The 15329-nt window shown below is 41.1% G+C and overlaps 1 protein-coding gene across 6 annotated transcripts in view; it reads right to left on the reverse strand.

Moving 5' to 3' along the window:
• Positions 1-10183, reverse strand: part of golga4 (golgin A4) — a 107483-nt gene extending 97300 nt beyond the window's left edge. For 3 of the 6 annotated variants that reach the window (XM_008112813.3, XM_008112812.3, XM_008112811.3), the window contains exons 1-2: positions 9900-10183; positions 6363-6455 (exon numbers count right to left, since the gene is read on the reverse strand). In XM_008112813.3, the coding sequence (XP_008111020.2) occupies positions 6363-6455; positions 9900-9977 (171 nt within the window). In that variant the 5' untranslated portion in view covers positions 9978-10183. Of the gene's footprint in view, positions 1-6277; positions 6335-6362; positions 6456-9899 lie in introns of those variants that run through there. The other 3 variants (XM_008112814.3, XM_008112815.3, XM_062983971.1) reach the window with 3 other exon arrangements.
• Positions 10184-15329: the final 5146 nt, after the last annotated feature.

Below are 15329 nucleotides of genomic sequence, written 5' to 3' on the forward strand. Positions count from 1 at the left end.
TATGACTCCTGAACAGCAAGAACTTTTCAGCCAGTGATATGGGCTATACTCCCTGGTTGAGTTTAAACTGCTTGTTGACAGCATGCATACGCAACTGCCCTTACTTTGTGCCCTCCCTTTAGGTACCTGGAAAACGTATGCTCCTCTTCCTTTACGGTTCCACATCTCACAGAGGACTTGGTGTGTTCTCTACATGTGTTCTTTTCCAGAGGGCTATGTGGGTGTCATCTGTCCTCCTTATGTATTTTGTGCTTCAGAACGTTGACGTGAACTACATAAGCAGATTCAAAACTTTCTTCATAAAAACGCTTCGGGTACTGCCAGAAGTATTGCAACTTCTGCGGATACCATTGTATTCAGCAGGAAAAGAGTCCTGTGTTGACTGCTTGGAATTTTCTTAAATCTTAATGACAGCTAGACCTTAGTTACAACCAAAGTGAGATTTTGGCATCGTAGCTTATGATAAAAAACCTGCTAATGACGACATCGTATCTAATAAAATGCTAAAAATCCAATCCAAGTCAGATTTTTAAAGAATTTAGAATCATAACAGAATTGCAATGTTTTGGGAAACATGTTGTAAGTATGTATGCATCAATATGACTTATGAAAAGAATCCTAATTACATTTATTCCTATTCAAATTATAGTGACTGCTTTGTTAGTGAAACTCTCATTGCCATTCTTATGCTACTCATAAAACTGTAAGGTGTTATCTTCACTACTTTCTAGTCCTATTTTGAGTATTCATAGACTTCCATAATAACAAAATTATAAATATGTACCTTCTCTAAGACCAAATTATTTACAGGCATTATTTATAGGCATCATAAACAAGCTAATTCATTTGTTACAACAAAATTATGAGCATGTGTTCTTTTATGCTAATCACATTCTTGCCATTGAGTTGATGGGCTGCAAAGGTGCATATTCAAATTAAGAATAGAAAAATAAAGGCTGCTAGCTGTGATCACTTATTATTATACTGGGAGCACCTGCAGCATTGTTTTGCAGGTTATAGGTTTAACAATGCCAGGGATGTAGTGGAGAAACATTCTCATCATAATTTAATCAGTCCCCTCTATGTGGAATGTGGTCAGTGATACAGCTATGCTTCATGAGCTTCACTCCTATTTCCATAGACATTAGGGTATCTGCACTGTCTTTTCTGGTTGTATCCTTCCCTTTCCTGACCAGGTTGAACAACAATGCAGAGTCTGATCTGACAATACACCTACCCTCCAACAGAATGAAGACAGAGAATTGCTTAGCAAATACTCAACACATTCTGAGCACCAAAGACACCTTAAGGAATCTTTGATAAGAGAACTATTGTCTTTTCTTCCTCTCAACTTTCTAGGTATCTACAGTAAATAGGGTTGATTGATTTAAAGTCTGGAAAAGATCAACTTTAGATTAAGTTTAACATTTTAAACTTGTTTAGTTCATTCAGAATACAGTATAAGGTAAAGGTAAAGGTTTCCCCTGACGTTAAGTCCAGTCATGTCTGACTCTGGGGGTTGGTTTTCATCTCCATTTCTAAGCCAAAGAGCTGGCGGTGTCCGTAGACACCTCCAAGGCCATGTGGCCGGCATGACTGCATGGAGCGCTGTTACCTTCCTGCCGGAGCAGTACCTATTGATCTACTCACATTGGCATGTTTTCTAACTGCTAGGTTGGCAGGAGCTGGAGCTAACACGCCGCTCTTGGGGTTTGAACCTGGGACCTTTCGGTCTCCAGCTCAATGCTTTAACGCACTTTGCTACTAATTTATTGCTATAAAATAAATACTGGTTTATAATAAAACTAGCTGTGCCCAGCCACGTGTTACTGTGGCTTTTTGGATTCGTTTGTTCGACTGGTGGAATAGCAGTGAATAGCCCTGCAGCCGAAAAGCCTGGCCGTTTTCTTCGTAAGGGTATCCTAGTTTGGTGAGCTGGAATACACTGAATTGTTTTGGTGCGGCAGGTATTCATGCTGTTATTAGTCTCCTTGGGTAGCAAGTAATGGCCTTATAGCCTCAAAGCCTGGCTGCTTCCTCCCTGGGGAAATCCTTTGTTTGGAAGTGTTAGCTGGCCCTGATTGTTTCCTTTCTTGAATTCCCTTGTTTTCAGATGGTTCCCCTTGTATTTGTTGTCCTGATGGACAACAAATATAATTTTATTGTTTTGGGGTTTTTTTCCTGATTGTTTCCTCTTTGGAATTTCCCTGTGTTCAAAGTGTTGTTGTTTATTTAATGTCTGGGGTTTTTTTTGTTTTTAATATTGGGTCCTTTATTTCATTTCCCGTCGTTTGTTGGATGGTATTAGCTGGCCCTGTTTTCCCTGTGTTCATAGTGTTGGTTTGTAGATAGTTGCAATATTTGCAGTGAGGTGTTGTTTTTCATAGGATTTCCCTTGGTAGGAACCAGACATGCACGCTGCCATGTGTCACCTTGATTAGTATTGAATTGGCTTTTAGCGTGATAGGCTGGCTGGTTCCTGGGTGGGTGTTTTTTGTGTTTGAAGGTGTTAGCTGGCCCTGTGTGTCTCTGGTTTTGAATTTCCCTCTTTTAAGAATGTTGGAAGTAATTTGTCTGTTTAGTATTTATTGTCCTTGTTCTTTTTAAGATGGTAGGGGCTTGAGCAGTCTTGTTGTACTGTCCTGGTGTTTTGTACTGCAACTCCCATATTCCCAAATAGCCGGTTTGGGATTGTGGGACTTCATGTCCAAATGGGGGCCCATTTTGTCAGAGAACTGCTTGATTGTGCTTAAAGAAACGGCCTCGCAGCCCTTCCATAAGCAAAGTGAGGCATTTCTGAAGTAAGCAAAGTGAGGCGGCATGGCTTTTTCCCTCCCGGCTGTTTCGCCCTCTGTCCCTTCTCCTGTCTGCGTTGCTTTCCCTTTTTCCAGATTTTAAAAATTTATTTTCTTAGAATGCAGTCAGGGACTTTGCGAAAAGGCCTTAGCGTGAATGCTGGGGGGAGGAGGGAGGGAGGATGGGAGAGCCGGTTGGGGAAAAGCCACGCCACCATTACTTCATAAACACCTCTTTTTGCTTACCAGACGCCCACGGACGGGCTGCAAGGCCATTTTTTAAGCACTATCAAGCAGTTTTCTGATGAAATGGGGCCCCATTTGGACTACCACTCCCATAGTCCCAAATAGCCGGTTAGGGATTGTGGAAGTTGTTGTTCGCTCTCCATTCCTTTCTGCCGCCTGCGTTCTCGCTATGTCTTTTTCACAAAGTCCCTGACTGAATTCCAAAAAAATAAGTTTTTAAAAGCTTGAAAAGGAGAAAGCTTTCCTTCGCCCTTTTTTCCTCTGCCTTGTTCACGTGGATATGGTTGTTTAGGCCTATTGTCCTACTCCTTTCCGTTACGCAATCCGCCGGCCCCGGCGGTTGGGATGCTCGCCCCCAGCCGCCTTTCATGCACGTATGTCTTCCAAGAGTGGCATGCGCACAGTGTAATTTTCATTTTGGGGGGGTTTTGAGTAACTTCCAGCTTTAATTATTTTATTTTTTTGGTTTTGATGTCTAAACACAGCATGTCAGGATGCAAGAAAGAACAGCATCCTCAAAGCTGTTCTTTTCGCAACCTGACTACAAGACAGAGGAAGGAGACCATTTGGCGGGGAAGGCTGATTTATGACAGGGTCTGGTCTTCAAATGTGGGAAAGGACAAAAGGAAAGGGAGGTGTGGATGGAGAAGAAGGGAGGGGGGAGGCAACAACCCAATATACTGAGGGGAAAAGCGGAAGAAGGGCAGTAGAAGCTTTTGCAGTCATCTTGGCAAGGCGGATTCAATAAAGTTTTCCATAGCGACCAGCTGTGTGAGCCTATCTTTGTGTCCTACACCTTCCAGGAACGGACACAGCAAGGATGACCATGTCTTTTGTGGCGAAGTTTCGTGGATTTTGGGTGTTTAGTTTTACATTTTTATATAGATAGATACAAGAGGAGATAATTTAAACCATTGGTACAGCAACCATCTTGACTTTCACACCACACAACTATGTCTGTGAAGAAGGGAAACAGCTATAAAGTAAATGATTTCTGTTACTTAAAAGGAGGGGGATATTTAATTCAATTTAGAAGGGGAGGGACTGCTGCTAGCAAAATGGGAACAAAACTGTCATCTTTGTTTACTTCCATCCTTTCTAGAATAACAACAATATTCTGCTCAGCAATAATGCCTTACTGAAAGCCTCAGAACAATCTAACCATCATGCATATCTGAACAGTCTCTGAAAAAAAGAGGAAATTGGCGGCTAGCATTTACATTACAGGTTGCATCTCACAGAGACATTATGCTGTGACATTGTACTATTCTGGGGAACAAAAATAAAGACCACTAAGACAGGAAGTCCACCACTCACTTTCAACACAATCCTTTCTAAATCTGAAAATGGGATTACAAAACAAGGAGCTCTGGATTTGACTCTGTAGCAGCATTTATACCAGGCATGGGCAAACTTTGGCCCTCCGGGTATTTTGGACTTCAACTTCAACAATTCCTAACAGCCTACAGGCTGTTAGGAATTGTGGGAGGTGAAGTCCAAAACACCCAGAGGGTCAAAGTTTGCCCATGCCTGATTTATACAGAAAAATAAAATCAAAAACCCTAGCAAGTTTACTTTAAAACAAATATCATAATTAATACCACAGATTGAGGTATGATGAACTAGATTCTATAATGTTCAAAGAACATAAATGATAATTTATAGACAAATACTCCTCCATGATGTAAATACTGTACCAATATTCTTCTGAATAAATATATTACTATGTATTGTGACTCATGTTGTATCTTAAAAGACTACAATTTTCACTAAGTACTCTTTCCTTCATAAACATGTTTTAATTCAGTGACTTTAACATATAGTCATTAACCCAGATTGTAAGTACAGTAGAGTCTCACTAATCCAAGCTAAACGGGCCGGCAGAAGCTTGGATAAGCGAATATCTTGGATTATAAGGACTGATCAAGGAAAAGCCTATTAAACATCAAATTAGGTTATGATTTTACAAATTAAGCACCAAAACTTCATGTTATACAACAAATTTGACAGAAAAAGTAGTTCAATACGCAGTAATGTTATGTTGTAATTACTGTATTTACGAATTTAGCACCAAAATATCACGATATATTGGAAACATTGACTACAAAAATGGCTTGGATTATCCAGAGGCTTGGACAAGCGAGGCTTGGATTAGTGAGACTCTACTGTATTGCACAATTTAAACTAGTTATATTAAATTTTCATTTTAAAAGATAATAAATCTAAGTATTACATTTTTCTTTTAAAACAAAAAATAGAAAATTTGAGTTGTCTATAAGCTTCCCCAGAGATCTTGAAATGTATGCTACATTTTTACTAATAAAAAATGATATGATATTTTTCTGATATGATAAATAAATAACAGATAAATGAAGAATATGGCAAAATGAAAGAGAAACTGAAAATTGTATGCATTACCAGGAATGGTATCTCACAAATTACACTGAAGAAGAAAATACATAATTCCCACATGATCATAGGAAGTCTGATGTTTCACTGTAACCTTTCCTATATCTAAGGAGGTTCAAGATTCCTTATACTAGAGAATACTACATCAAAAAGGTTTTTTTATTTCTGTTCCTGCTTAGAATCATGCGGAAGATGAATTAATGTTAGCCACAGGGATGCTGAACATAACTCTCCATCTTGCTCCAGCTGTTTCAAGGAAAATATCTCTACCTCATTTTAAAATGACGTTCTCTCTAAACAATCATGGTGCAAGAAAACTACAGCACCCATCTGTCTGAGATTTACTCCGGTCACATGGGATTCAACACATTAATATTATGATTTATAAAGTTTACTGCTTCTGCCAACCTAGCAGTTCGAAAAGATGCAAATGTGAGTAGATCAATGGGTCTGGCGGGAAGGTAATGGCGCTCCATGCAGTCATGACGGCCACATGACCTTGGAAGTGTCTATGGACAATGCCGGCTATTCGGCTTAGCAATGGAGATGAGCACCAACCCCCAGAGTCAGACACAACTAGACTTAATGTCAGGGGAAAACCTTTACCTTTACCTGAAGCTTACTGCTAGGCTCATTACTCATAGCATGAGGTCTGAAACTCCATATCCTAAGTGAGGCTAATGCTGAAATTGACATTATTTGAATGGGCCCTTTTAACCTATACCATTTGTAATTTTCATACTTTCTCATTCAGTCCAATTTTGTGAGTTTGACTTCTTGCAATATCTTTCAACATTCTTGTTATGTGGTACATAGTTTTAACATACAGTGTAAACATTTTTCACTGAATCTTGCTCCTCTTTTCTCATTGTTTCTGGCTTCCTCCTTTTAGTTGCTAGACTGTCAGCCCACCTCTTTGCTGGGTGTTAAACCGCCTTCGTCATTTTGCTCTACAAGAGAAGATGTTCTGCTCCTGACTACTGAAGATGAAGATGTTGAGGGTCCCTGTGTGGTAACAAGAACGAACAGTTACTTCCTATATGCAGATAATCTGATAACATGCAGTACTGATTCCACCCAACCTCATAGTTTGGAGTACTTTCTGATTTTTTAAAAAATGCTTTGGAGGTTCTATACCAATACTTTCAGATCTGCAGGACTCATTACAGGTCAACTCAAAATATGAATCAATTTTGAATAATAAATTCCAGTTATTACTGTCACAGCAATGCAAAGTCATATTCAATACTTCCATACTTTACTAAAAATACACCATGGTGTCAAATACGTGGTGTTTTGAGGTAAGGTAATTCATTTGGGTACATTCAAAATGGTTTTAATAACATAAAAAGGTGTTGTATTTACAATTAATAACTACTCCCATGCTTCCTTTCCAACTCTATTTATCAATTTCAAACACTTATGCCCAAGATATAAAAACTGGCCACTAATTCTTTGAGAAGGAAAAAGTGGCATTTTTATCCTCCCTTATGTGAAATCTCCCCACAAATAGTAAATTAGTAGATGAGGCAAAAAGCATGACAGAATATAAATACAGGTAGAAGCCCCTGATGGCGCAGTGCATTACACCTCTGTGCAGGCAGGACTGATGACTCAAAGGTTGCCGGTTCAAATCCAACCCAGGGAGAGCGCAGGTGAGCTCCCTCTATCAGCTCCAGCTCCATGCGGGGACATGAGAGAAGCCTCCCACAAGGATGATAAAAACATCAAAAATCAAATATTCAGGCGTCCCCTGGGCAATGTCTTTGCAGACCACCAATTCTCTTACACCAGAAGCGACTTGCAGTTTCTCAAGTCACTCCTGACATGAAAAAAAATACGGGTCGGCTATACTACATGAAAGCCAGCACGATATTAGTGGACAATGACTGCAGACTAGGATTTAACTCCCCTCTCAGCCATGGTAGCCCATTGACCCAGCCTCAGAGGCAACTCCCTTCTGAACAAATTCAAATCATGTTTTATTGATTAGCCCATCGGCCGTATCAAAACATTTAACACATAGACATACATACAAAAGAAGTTAAAATAAACTTCAGGTCAAATATCTGCATCACCTCCACAGTTTACCCCCAATTGATTCCAAATATGCAATTCTCAGCTGTGTTGTTTTGAATAGGAAAAGGGATGTTTTGTGTGTTATTTTAGGATTCTGGCCGGCCAACAAAAATGAAGTTTTAATATATGGGTCCCAGTGTGTTTTGTGAATAATGTATGGACCGAGGCATTGGTCTCTCTCTTTCTTATACAATTCACAGCTGATCAGTACATGTGCAATATCCTTCACCTCTGATGCTCCACAAATACAAAATTGTTCATTGTAACGCTTCTGAACAAATTTTGCCAAGAAAATTTCACAACAGGATTATCTTAGGATCCCCCATAGGTCAGAAACGATTGTTTGTCTGCTTTATTATGGCAATGAATGTTTGCCACTTTTGTTGGAAACCGCGCTGAGTCCCCCAGAGAGAGAAGGGAGGTTACAAATAAAGTCTCATTATTATATTATTATCTTCAGGTCTTCCAAATCTAGGAAAGGGTGCAGCTGGCAGTTCAGCTGAAGATTATAGTAACCATGGCATCGCCCAGGTCAAAAAGAAGCACAATTAAGGGCCTGGCAAAATATGCAAAAAGAATCTGTGAACCCCATCTCCTCCAAGGTGAACTGAACCACCTAAACTGGGCTCTTTAGGCCAATGGATACTCCACCACAGACATCTGAAGAGCTGCAAAACCAAGAACAAGCCACGAGAGTAAAGACAACCCACTCAGAGGAATAGTGTTCTTACCATACATCAAGGGAACCACTGACCGCACAGAGAAGGTGAAGAAACACAACCTACAAACAATATATAGACCCACGAAGAAAATCCAACAAATGCTACGTTCAGCAAAGGACAAGAGGGATCTGATCACCTCTGCGGGAGTCTACCACATACCATGCAACCTACATAGGGACCACCAAATGCAGTGCCTAAATATAAATCAAGGAACAAGAAAGGCACTGCAGTCTAATTCAACCAGAGAAGTCAGGCATAGCAGATCACTTGATTAACCAACATGGACACAGCATATCATTTGAAAACACAGAAATGCTTTCACAGCACACTCTACCTTTCTTTTTGCATGTTTAGAAGCTAAGAATCATAGAAAAGATTATGGGGGAGGGGTTGTTTATGGTAAATGTCCATGAAGCACTAGCAACATCCCCTCGAGCTCATCAATTTCTGTCAATCTATAGAGAAAGAATATGGCAGAATATAAATAAAGCTTGGCTATTCAGGTAGCCCATTGACCCAGCTTCAGAGGCAACTCCCTTCTGAACAAATTTTGCCAAGAAAATCTCACAACAGGATTACCCCATAGGTCAGAAACTATTGTTTTATTATGGAACTGAATGTTTGCCACTTTTGTTGGAAACAGCCCACAGTCCCCTCAGGGAGATAGGGCGGCTTACAAATAAAGTTTTATTATTATTACACTTCTTTCTTCAGGTACTCCAAATCTAGGAAGGGGCGCAGCTCGTAACCGTGGATGTACCTGGGCTGACAATAGGAGAGGGATCCAGAAGAACTTCCAAGCTATATATAGGCCTATACTGCGTGCAGGACCTTACTTCCTGGTCTGCAAGGATTTAATCCGCCCACTACTTAGCTGGGAGTGAGCCCCACTAATCCAAAGTGGCCCAGTTTCCAAGAAGCACGTAGCAGCTAATGCACTTCTTGGATAAATGAGGCCTAGCTCAAAGTGTTGTTGAAGGCTTTATTTCTCTGACTACACAGAGATGCCATTGAAATCCCAAAGCATGTGGACAATTTCAACAGAATGGAGGAAACAATGAAAATGAACAAAACCTGGCTACCAGTATTTAAAAACTCTAAAATCAGGACAGTAAATAAAGAACACTCTGAAAACAGGAATTCCAGACATGGATCAATCAGGGCCAGCTAACACCTCTCAACAAAGGATTCCTCCAGGCAGGAATAGCCAGGCTTTGAAGCTGCAAGGCTATTCAATACTAATCAAGGTGATTAACTGCAACATTGACACTTGCCTCCAACAGACAAGAGTTCTTTCTCCCACCTTGGGCCTTCCACAGATATAGAAACCACACATGCTTAATTTCCACCAAACCTCACAAGCTCCGAGGATGCCTGCCATAGATGTGGGCGAAACGTCATGAAAGAATGCTTTTGGAACATGGCGATATAGCCCGGAAAACTCACAGCAACCCTGAGGCCTAGTTCTTTCGCTAGCCAAAGGGGCGACAATGTTTACCTCTTGACGTCAAAACCCGAGCAGCACCTGCAAGGGCCTCCGTGGGAAAGGACCAGCACTTCAGGCCAGCTCCCCTCCTTCCCCTCCACTCCCAGCCCGGGCCCTCCTTCCTGACAAGGAAACAGCCCGCAAAGTCCTGAGGTGGCGTACCTGAGGCGGGCTCGAGGGACTCCGCGGCGCCGGCGCCGTCTGCTCCTCGCTGATCTTCTGCTTGAGTTTCTTGAACATGACGAAGCGTCCGAGTAAGTGAATGGCGCCCGAGGCTCTTTCTTTGTGGGCCTTGGCTGAAGAAGAAGGGGACGCCGCTCTGTTTCTTCCCCCACAGCAATGCGAGAGTCAGGGAGCGTCGTGCGAAGGCCTCCCGGATGCCTCTCCCCTCCCGCCGCGGCCACTACGGCTCTTTACTAGGCTTCCCACTCAGACAAGCGACGCGCGAGGCGATAGTGCGCATGCGCGGCCAGCGTGGCCCATAGAACAGCACCAAGCGGATACGGCGCAGGGTAAGGTCCAAACTTCCTTCAGGATTTACAACTACGCCATATATAGCCTCCCTGTGCATGGCAATGCTTGAATCTGGCGCCCTTGTTTTGCACACTACAAGCGCTTTATTTGCAAGGTGATGGCTTGGTCCTCGCTGCCTGAGGACCCTTCCACACAGTTGAATAAAATCCCACATGATCTGCTTTGAACTGGAATTTATGGCAGTGTGGACTCTGATAACCAAGGCAGATATTTTCTTCCTTGATATTCTGGTTATTTATTTATATCCCCCTTTATCTCTCCATACGGAGACTCAAAGCGGCTCATAATCAAAAACATTAAAATTTAAAATATACAATAATAAAATAGTATAGCATTATATATTATTAATAGTAATTATATTTAATATATTAGTATTAATATTGATTCCCCTCTGGAATGGAGAAAGGAGAGATAGATACAGTAGAGTCTCACTTATCCAACACTCGCTTATCCAACGTTCTGGATTATCCAACGCATTTTTGTAGTCAATGTTTTCAATATATCATGATATTTTAGTGCTAAATTCATAAATACAATAATTACTACATAACATTACTGTGTATCGAACTACCTGTTCTGTCAAATTTGTTGTATAACATGATGTTTTGGTGCTTAATTTGTAAAATCATAACCTAATTTGATGTTTAATAGGCTTTTCCTTAATCTCTCCTTATTATCCAACCTATTCGCTTATCCAACGTTCTGTCGGCCCATTTACGTTGGATAAGTGAGACTCTACTGTATGTTGTAAATAATAATAATAATAATAATAATAATAAATTACAATATTCTTAGTAGTATTATATTGTATTACATTATAATATTATTATCAATATTGTATATATATACAATACATTATATTATTAATGTAGCACAATATTAGTATTATAGAATCATAAAATCATAGAGTTGAACGAGACTGTGTGCGCCATCCAGTCCAACCCCCTGCCAAGAAGCAGGAAAATCGTATTCAAAGCCTACCCAACAGATGGCCATCCAGCCTCTGCTTAAAAGCCTCCAAAGAAGGAGCCTCCACTGCACTCCAAGGCTGCTGAACAGTTCCACTGCTGAACAGCTCTCGGTTAGAAAGTTCTTCCTTATGTTCAGGTGGAATCTTCTTTCCTGTAGTTTGAAGCTGTTGTTCCATGTACTAGTCTCCAGGGCAGCAGAAAACAAGCTTGCTCCCTCCTCCCTATGACTTTCCCTGACCCTTACATATTTATACATGGCTATCATGTCTCCTCTCAGCCTTCTCTTCTGCAGACTAAACATGCCCAGCTCTTTAAGCCACTCGTCATAGGGCTTGTTCTCCAGATCCTTGATCATTTTAGTCGCTCTCCTCTGGACACATTCCAGCTTGTCAGCATCTCCCTTAAGTTGTGGAGCCCAGAATTGGACACAGTATTCCAGGTGTGGCCTGACCAAGGCAAAATAGAGGGGTAGCATGACTTCCCTGGATCTAGACACTAGACTCCTATGTATGCAGGCCAAAATCCCATTGGCTTTTTTAGCTGCCGCATCACATTGTTGGCTCATGTTTAACTTGTTGTCCACGAGGACTCCAAGGTCTTTTTCACACACTGCTGTTGAGCCAGGCACTTCCTTAATGATCTTTTCCAGAATCTTGCCTGGTATCGACGTGAGGCTGACCGGACGGTAATTGTTGGGGTCGTTCTTTTTCCCTTCTTGAAGATAGGGACCACATTCGTCCTCCTCTAATCTGCTGGGACTTCTCCCGTTCTCTAAGAGCTCTCAAAGATGATTGCCAGTGATTCTGAAATAACTTCTGCTAGTCCTTTCAATGCTCTTGGATGTAGTTGATCTGGCCTTGGGGACTTGAATTCAATTAGAGCAGCCAGGTGTTACTGGACAACTTGTTTCCCTATTTGGGGTTGAATTTCCCCTAATCCCGAGTTCATTCCATGTTGGTGAGGTTGAAGATGGCTTTCTTTTTGTGAGAAGACTGAGGCAAAGAAGACATTAAGTAGTTCTGCCTTTTCCCTGTCCTTTGTCACCATCACCCCATCTTCTCCTTGCAGAGGCCCTATATTCTTCCTTTTTCTACCGACCTAAGCATAAAAGCCTTTTTTGTTGTTTTTAATGTCCCTGGCAAGCCTGAGCTCATTTTGTGCTTTAACCTTGCAAACTTTTTCCCTACAGGAGTTGGCTATTCGTTTGAATTCTTCTTTGGTGATTTCTCCCCTTTTCCACTTCCTGTGCATGTCTCTTTTGAGTCTTAGCCATTTAGAAGTTCTTTGGACATCCATTCTGGCTTCTTCTCACTTGTCTTATTTTTTTTTCTTTGTTGGCACTGTTTGCATTTGCGCCTTGAATATTTCACTTTTAAAAAACTCCCATCCATCCTTAAGTCCCTTGTCTTTTAATATTGGCATCCATGGAATGCAGCTCAGTCTTTCCTTCATTTTTTGGAAGTCAGCTCTCTTAAAGTCCAGAAGTCTTAGTTTCAGCCTTTCTTTGTATGGCAAACTGCAGGAGCACATGGTCACTTGCCCCTAAGGATCTGACCATTTCGACTGCATTGATCAGGTCTTCCAAATTTGTTACGATGAGAGCAAGAGTAGCTGATTCCCTTGTTGCCTCTTCTACCTTCTGGGCCATAAAATTGTCTGCAAGGCAAGCATGGAATTTGTTGGACTTTGTACTCTTGGCCGGGATTGTTTTCCAGCAGATATCGGGATAGTTGAAATCCCCCATGACTACTATATCTCTTTTTTGTGCCTGTTTGGTCAACTGTTGACAGAAGGCTTCATCAAGTCTTTCATCCTGGCTCGGAGGTCTGTAGTAGACACCCATGACGAGATCTTTTTGAGTCCCAGTTCCCTTGATTCTTATCCAGATGCTTTCAAGCTGGTTTCCTGGATTGCAGTCTTGCATTTCTTCTGCAACGTAACTGCATTTGACATATAAAGCTATTCCCCCTCCTCTCCCCTTTGTTCTATTTCTGTGAAAGAGGTTATAGCCCTCAATGGCTACATTCCAGTGATGGGAGTCATCCCACCAGGTTTCAGTGATGCCTATGACATCGTAAGTGTGGTTTGTGCTAAAAGTTGGAGTCTTGCTTCCAAAATTCCCTCGTGGTAATAATCCTAAAACTAAAGATGGCTCCCTTCCCCAGCAAAGGGGTGGGCCAACTTACTGCTCTAAACCAATAATGGTTTCCTTAAGATCAACCTTCATAAAACTGACAAAAATAACTGACATTTTAATCATCCCTATCACACTCCTCTTATTAAGCATATAATTAAATATGTAATGCTCAGGGGCTTCAAACATGCATAGTTCTTTATCAAGTTTAGGTAGATATGACAAACGATCAACACATAAAACCGTATGGCTTCAGAATTTCTCTAAAACAATAGTGCAAGAAACATTTTTTTACCCTCACTTCATGCAGATTAACAGATGGTTTCTTAATGCGCTTAATGTTTCTCAATAACTCTGATATCATCTGCACAAATTTAAATAATGACCTACAAATTCTTCAAATTCTGTGATTCTCTGAAGCAGGGAATTGGTAGAAAATTGGTAGGTGCCTGGCTGCTGTGTCGGATTGGATGAGGAAAAACAAAGTTGAATCCAGACAAGAGAGAGGTAACTCCTGGTCAATTGCAAGGCCGAACAGGGTATAGGGTTACAGCCTGTGCTGGATGGGTCGCACTCCCTCTAAAGGCATTGGTTCGCAGTTTGGGAGTCCTCCTGGACTCATCGCTGAGTCTGGAACCCCAGGTTTTGGCGGTGGCCAGGGGGGCCTTTGCACAACTCAAACTTGTTTGCCAACTGTGCCCGTATCTTGGGAAGCCTGACTTGGCCACAGTGGTCCACGCTCTTGTTACATCTCCTTTGGACTATTGCAACGCACTCTACGTGGGGTTGCCTTTGAAGACTGTTCAAAAGCTGGAACTAGTCCAACGTTCTGCAGCCAGGTTACTAACTGGAGCACCATTCAGGGAGCATACAACTCCTCTGTTAAAGCAGCTCCACTGGCTGCCTGTTAGCTTCCGGGCACAATTCAAAGTGCTGGCTTTGGCCTACAAAACCTTAAACTTTTAGTTGTTAGTCTCGGGAGGAGTTAGAATTTTTACTTTTCCTTGTTAACTTTTCACCTGTGTAAATCAACTCTGTTCCTGGTGGGATTAGACCACCTTCAAGAGTTAGCTCGGGAGATGGAACAGTGACCCCTCTACATTGAGAAGTGGGTGATTCTCTAATTTTATCCTTTCTTTTAACCAACTAAGCCTGCCATTTCATATCTATGATCTGGTAAGGCCAGTCCCCCTCTGTCTTTTGCATCTATTAAATTTCTGTATGCGATTCTGGCATTTTTACCTGCCCATATGAAATTAACTACGTCCTTCCTCCATTGTTCGAAGATCTTTACTCCTTGGATAACTGGTAAATTTTGAAATAGATATAGAATTTTCGGTTATACCATCATTTTAATCACTGCTATCCTTCCCCTCAAAGTTAGTTGAATTCTTTGCCCCCTATTTAAGTCGTTTTTAATATCTTTCCAGGCCCTCTCATAATTATTCTGGTATGGTAATATTTTTGTTAGTTAGCCATATGCCTAAATACTGTACTTTTGACACCACCTTACACTCTGATACTTTCCATAAGATTATCTGTTATGGGGAAAAAATGATGATGATATCTATCCTGCCTTTTTGCTAGTTTGGGACTCAATACTTACATAACAGCTATCACAAACATAGTTAAAAAGCAACAAAAAATCAGCATAAGGCCTGTTTCTCACCTTGAAAACCAGCTCCCAAAGGCCTCCTGGAATAAAATTTATTACTCTGCAACCCTTAGTGCTGTTGGATTACTTTGAGCTATTTATGTTTGTATTTGTTGTTGTACTGAGACATTGAATGTTTGCCTTTTTTTTATTTCTTGGAATCCGCTGTGAGTCACCTCGGGGAGATAGAGAGGAATATAAATAAAGATTATTATTAATATTTTATTCTATGACACAGCAAACAAGATAGATATGATGGATTTTGTGTCACGAAATTATTATTTGTTTATTTGCGACAT

This window comes from Anolis carolinensis, chromosome 6 (genome assembly GCF_035594765.1).
Source record: "Anolis carolinensis isolate JA03-04 chromosome 6, rAnoCar3.1.pri, whole genome shotgun sequence".
Classification (NCBI taxonomy): domain Eukaryota; kingdom Metazoa; phylum Chordata; class Lepidosauria; order Squamata; family Dactyloidae; genus Anolis; species Anolis carolinensis.